This window comes from Nanorana parkeri, unplaced genomic scaffold (assembly GCF_000935625.1).
Source record: "Nanorana parkeri isolate BGI_ZX_2015 unplaced genomic scaffold, ASM93562v1 scaffold425, whole genome shotgun sequence".
NCBI lineage: Eukaryota > Metazoa > Chordata > Amphibia > Anura > Dicroglossidae > Nanorana > Nanorana parkeri.
This window is the reverse complement of record NW_017306693.1, coordinates 1194486-1200485: the sequence shown is the minus strand read 5'-3', so window position 1 is coordinate 1200485 and position 6000 is coordinate 1194486. Positions and strand designations below refer to the sequence as shown.

The 6000-nt window shown below is 42.0% G+C and overlaps 1 protein-coding gene across 1 annotated transcript in view; it reads right to left on the bottom strand.

Annotated features, from left to right (window-relative positions):
• MBOAT2 (membrane bound O-acyltransferase domain containing 2) overlaps positions 1 to 6000 on the bottom strand; it is a 163563-nt gene that overhangs the window by 10019 nt on the left and 147544 nt on the right. The window contains exons 8-9 of the mRNA XM_018559993.1: positions 4086 to 4278; positions 1835 to 1938 (exon numbers count right to left, since the gene is read on the bottom strand). Of these exons, the coding sequence (XP_018415495.1) occupies positions 1835 to 1938; positions 4086 to 4278 (297 nt within the window). The remainder of the gene's footprint in view (positions 1 to 1834; positions 1939 to 4085; positions 4279 to 6000) is intronic.

Here is a 6000-nt window from a genome sequence, read left to right as displayed (position 1 = left end):
GCTAGTTTGTGTCCTCCCGTTACCCTAAGGAGAACTATGGGGAAAAGCCTTAACCCCATAGTTCTCCTTTAAATACACGCTGTATACCGAGACGCCGCAGCGGATCCCGACATCGATCTCTGGATCCGCCCAGCTGCGTGAGTGACAGCTGGCTCTGCCTATCTAGAGGCAGAGCCAGCTGTACCCACCCCCTCCCCCGTCCGTTCCGCCAGTCAGCGCTGGCAGATCGGAGCGGGAAGAGGGGAATCCAGCCCCTCCCCTGTCATGGCAGAGAGCTGTGACAGGATCGAGAGGTGAGCGAACCCGGTATGTGTTCGCTCACCTCCCGATCTACTGAGCCGACCTGTGACAGTCTCATTGTCACAGGTCGGCTAGAACTATGAGGTGAGTGAAAAGCACTCACCTCATAGTTCTCCTTTAAGTCCCAGCATATACCATCCTGTTATAACATCAGCGTGAGGGTCCAGAGGGACATAACATAGCCGGAGCAGACGTTGTAGTCATCGCTCCAAGCTCACTCCCATGATAGACTACAATATCATGTTTAGTTTACTAATTTGCATTGGGGTTGTAGTCCATCATGGGAGTGAGCTTAGAGCGGTGACTACTTTACAACACACACAGGGACCATGGGGAACAAAAGTAGTCACCCTCCAGAAGGCAGGACAGTGTCAGCACCAATTCAGAGATGATTTGAGGATCTACAGCCGAGTGATACACAAATAAGATACATTTCTGTTAATAGTTAGGGTCCTTGAATGTATTTTTAAGATTGAACTCCTGAGTTTAGTGTCACTTTCATTAGTCCGAGATAATGCAAATGGCATTTTGATGGTCCCTCAATAGAAATCCTCTGTTTAGTAATTCTGTTAACATTTTGATTGTTGCCGGTAAAACAACATTCAGAAAAAGTACAAAAAATATTTTATTAATTACAAACAAGCAATGTAACTTCAGCGTGTAGTCTCCACGTTCTGAATGAATTATTCTTACCAATCTATCTCATTTCACAAAGTTTCTTCCTCTTTATGCCCCAGAATTATGTAATTCATATACTGCTGTTATTCAATTGCTTAAAATGATCACACACATGTTCCCCCATGCGCACCATGAATTCATCTTTTAATGTGTCCTATATACTGCCTGTTACAAGGACACTGCGTACAATAGATGTCCCCTTTTGTATCAATTTGAGATGAAAGATCTATTAACCTGTGATACAAAAGGGGTCATCTATTGTATGCAGCGTCCTTGTAACAGGCAGTATATGGGATGAACTAAACAAATTCAAGATACGCATGAGAGAACAAATGTATGGTGTTCTAAGTGGAAAGAAGAAGAACCCATTATATGACCATTACAATAATAGTATACAAGGTACAGAATTCTGAGCCATTGAGAAAATCTACAAAGACACAAGAGGAGACTAGAGCGCAAACAAGATGGATTTATAATATGAATTCACTTCAAATGCTTGTTACTTTGTATACTTTAAATTAATAATAGTTTTGCTAGTACTTTTTCAGGATATATTTATTTTTTGTATGTTTTTTTACTTGTTACAAAATACACACCTTTTTTTTTTTTTAAAGATAGCTAGAGATAGATTTTTTACTAATTTGCTACTATGGGGAAAAGCCTTAACCCCATAGTTCTCCTTTAAGGTACCATGTATTTTTAAGATTGAACTCCTGAGTTTAGTATCACTTTAAAATAGCAAACGAATGCAGCCACTACATCTAAGGACTGATACACTTTATTATTCTGTTGACATTTATCTTGTGCTCTTCTCATAAGCAGCAGTTTGTATATTTGCCGAGCAGCAGTCACTTACCTCTATATTTTTGATGTTTAGATTTGAAACTAGATCCCAGTTTTCTTCTCCATTTTTGTCATAGCCCTGGAAACCAAATCCTGCAGCATTATTGATTGCGTCGGCTAAAAGAGAATCAAAATTCTTAGTTTGTTGTTGTGTCTTTGTATGGAAAAAAGAAAAAACACAAAGCTTTGAAAAAGAGAATCTTATCCGCTTCCTCAGACATACTGACCAGTGCTAATCAACGCTGTATTGCAATAGAAAAACCCCATTGGAATTGAAAAAAAAAACTGCATTCAGGAGGCGGCAATATGGTCTCCTGAACGCCAGGCAGCCGCTGCTCTACAGCCTTATGGACAGTGATCCACGGCAGATCACTTTTCATGCAGGCAGTGTAGCCTACCACCCAGCTCATTCACATGGGCACAGAGGTCCAGGTACCATATAGACTGCTGGATTTCTGCACCCAGGAGTCAATGGTGTTGCATACATCGTATAAGGAATGTCACCAGCAGACAAAAATCCTTTAAGGATCACCAAGTGTTCATTTATTCAGAACCATGTCAAGTAAAACAAGCGCTTTCGGGGCCACACAGGGTCTCATCAGGCATTAGCATTGACAATGTGTACACATCAAAGTAAACTTAAATAGACATACAGATGTAAGGTACAACCCCTTAGCGTGACTATTGTTGGTACACGACTGGGCTGGACGGCGGCATCTAGTCTCTATGACAACGCAGCAGCTGGAGCGCTGCACGACAGACAAATGGTGCATTCTAATCTTTACCACTCCTTTCCATCTATAGGGTAATATCCTTGTAGTATTTTTCACATTTGCTCATTTCTGCCTGCTGACATGTTATGGACTTAATACCTAATTAGCATTGTATGCCGATATTATTAGGTGAACGTTTCTTTCATGTTAATAAGATCTGAAACTTGTTTACAGCAGTTTTGGCGGGTCTGTGATGTTATAGTGATGTCAGGGGGTAGTATAAGGGGTTGTACCTTACATTTGTATGTCTATTTAAGTTCACTTTGCTGTGTGCACTTGGTCAATGCTAAGCCTGATGAAGGGACCCTGTGCGTCCCCTGTGTGCTGGTGACGTTCCTTATACGATTAGTGCAATCAGCGGCGCCATCCGTAGTCACTACAAGCACCCTTCCCTTGCAATTAGGACATCCGGTAAGGAATGCGACAAAACAGTCATGCATCAAGTGTTGCATACATCCCACCTGCACAGATCAATGACAGCCTGCACGCCACTAACACCGCTTCGAGTGTAAACTTGATGTACAGTATGTCCCTGAGCGCGGACTGCAAGTGCCCTGAGGTGTATACCTCCGAACCTGTATGAATCTACCAACACAGAGCCACAGCCCTTCATTGATGTGTACAGGTGGTCAGTACGCAATGCCCTTGGCTCCTGGGTGAGGAGGTCAGGATGTTTTTTTATGGTACCCAGACCACTGTGCCCATGTGCATGAGCCTTTAGACCAGGGACGGGCAACTCCTGCCCTCCAGCTTTTATGGAACTATAAGTCCCATGAGGCGTTGCAAGACTGACAGTTGCAGCCATGACTCTGAGGCAGAGGCATGTTGAGATTTGTAGTTAAAGCACAGCTGGAGGGCGGAGTTGCCCACCCCTGCCTTAGACGCATAAATGTCCACAAACCGTTCACATCCGTTAAATTGTTCTTTTATTCCTCTAACTCTGTTTTCATACATGCATACATTCACATGCACACACATGTAAATGACACAGAAATACTGAAGACGCCGAATTCTCTACAGCTGAATGCAAAATGACTGAACACAACACAACTGTGTGTAAGGGCCCATAATATACAATATGGCTGTGGAAAGATCTGTTTAAAACTATATGATGTAGCGATCTGAATGCAGAGTTTTGTATGCCCATGAGCATGAACGCTAAGGCCCTATTCACACCTAAGCGTCTTGTAGCTCAAATGCCTAAGCACTACAACGCTCAACAGGAGGAATCCCATTGTTTTTAATGGCCCCTGTTCACATCTGAGCGTTCTATCGCTTGCAGCAAAATGCCTGTACCTCGAAGAAGTGCATAAGATAAAAAGGAAAATGAATCAGTTGTTTCCAGGTGAAATATAAAGAAGGTGATAGAAAGCACATGAGGTTTGAGATGAATTTATAAAGAACAAATAAAATAATACAGGTGAAGATGGTAGTGCAATTCCCAATCTAACCACAAGATGTCAGTGTTGACTCATTTTCCAGAAAACTCACCAAGGGTCCAGGCAAAGTAATACTTTGGTCTTGCAGCCATTAGGGATAGGTAGAGATATATTACTTTTGTGGGCACTGATGAGGTCTTTACAAAGTGTTCATCGATATTGTATTCGACTGGTAATATCCGTGTGGCAGTCATGTAAAACGCCAATGAGACTGCACAAACCACAACCTTGTGCACGACAACTGTCTGCGAAGAGAAAAGCCACATCCTCTTGTAAGTTTGTACTGTAAGACCACATTGATATTAATTCAAAAAAAATAAGATAGAGCTGATACTTTATGGCTTCTGGCTGAATGCAGCAATTACAACAAAAGGTTTACAACTAAGCAATGCCGCTTATTAGCGCTGGAGCCGAGGGCTCAGTCCCACCAAGGCCATGGATGGATGTAATTTGTAAATTCTCTTAGGCTGTTTTTCTGTAGCAAATTAACCTGAACAATTATTTTATTATAGGCATTAATATAGCGCCAACAATTTAGACAGAACTTTACAGTGCACATTCAAATCAGTCCCTGCCCTCGAGGAACTACAATCTAAGGTCTCTATTGCACATGCATACATACAAGGCCAATTTAGACAGGAGCCAATTAACCTTCCAGCATGGCTTTGGAGTGTGAGAGGAAAAAGTCACACAAGCACAAGGAGAACATACAAAATCATTGCAGATAGTGTCCTGACCAGGTTGCAAACAAGGAACCCCCCCAGTGCTGCATGACAGAAGTGCTAAGCCACTGTGCTGCCCATAGAGTGTAATAGATCACGTTCTAAAATAGCTGACGTGCAATCTTCTTAAAGCAGAACTATAGTCACATTGCAAATCTCACCAATATTAAGCAAACAGCTTAGATTTTAGTGGAATTTGTATGTAAAGAGGAAGAAGTTCTTAGAATTGTTACTGCAGAAAACCCTCTTCCTCAATATCAGTTAGCTTTCGCCTCATCTACTCTCCTCCAAATAATCTAAACAATTGTGATGTTTCGAGCCCACACTAGCTCTTTTTAAAGCCAAACGAGTTGCTTTGTTTTGCTAGAAAGAGTTTCTTGAGATTTGACGTTGCTGCTTTTCTGACGAGAACATAAAAGAGCTATTGTATACAAAATGTCTGTGAAGGTTTTCATCACTGGTCATCCGACCAGCTTTCTCAACTCAGAATGACTTGTACAAAAAAATTATCTGGGAATAAATATGGTGAATGTTGCTCCAATCCACATAATCTGTTAGTCACAACCAGGTGTTGATTGCATTTGCATAATAGGAGCTAGAAGGTGTTAATAACCTGCCCAGAGAGAGAGGTGTTAAAACAGCATTGTATGTGGCAGACAATAGATTTCTCACCACCCCCATCTCTATTCAAGCTTGGCTTCCCCATCTTTACATAAATGGCCTCTTTTACACCTCTTTTAAACCAGTTCTCCTCCCTGTCTAGGATGCGTACTTGACTGTCTTCAAAGGAGTGACCTTTTTCCTTTAGATGTAGGTACACTGCTGAATCCTGACCAGAGGGTTTGGCTCTTCTATGCTGTGCCATACGCTGGTGTAGCTGCTGTCTTGTTTCACCGACATACAATTCTGAGCACTCCTCACTGCACTAAACTGCATACATAGTGTTGTTCATTTTGTGTTTTGGCGTTGGGTCTTTTAAGTGAACCAGTTGTTGCCTCAGTGTATTGGTGGGTTTAAAGCAGACAGGAATGTGATGTTTTTTAAAAACCCTTCTGAGTTTCTCAGCTACACATGGGATGACCAAATTCTTCCGTTTGTCATGCTTGTCCTAGTTAACCCTGTGGATGTTGGTGGGTTGGTAACTACACTGCAAGTCACTTGGTTCAGATTGTTTGCTGTGCACTCTGATTTAGAGATCTCCTCCACCGATCTTGTGATCGTCAGCACTGCAGTGTCCACATCACA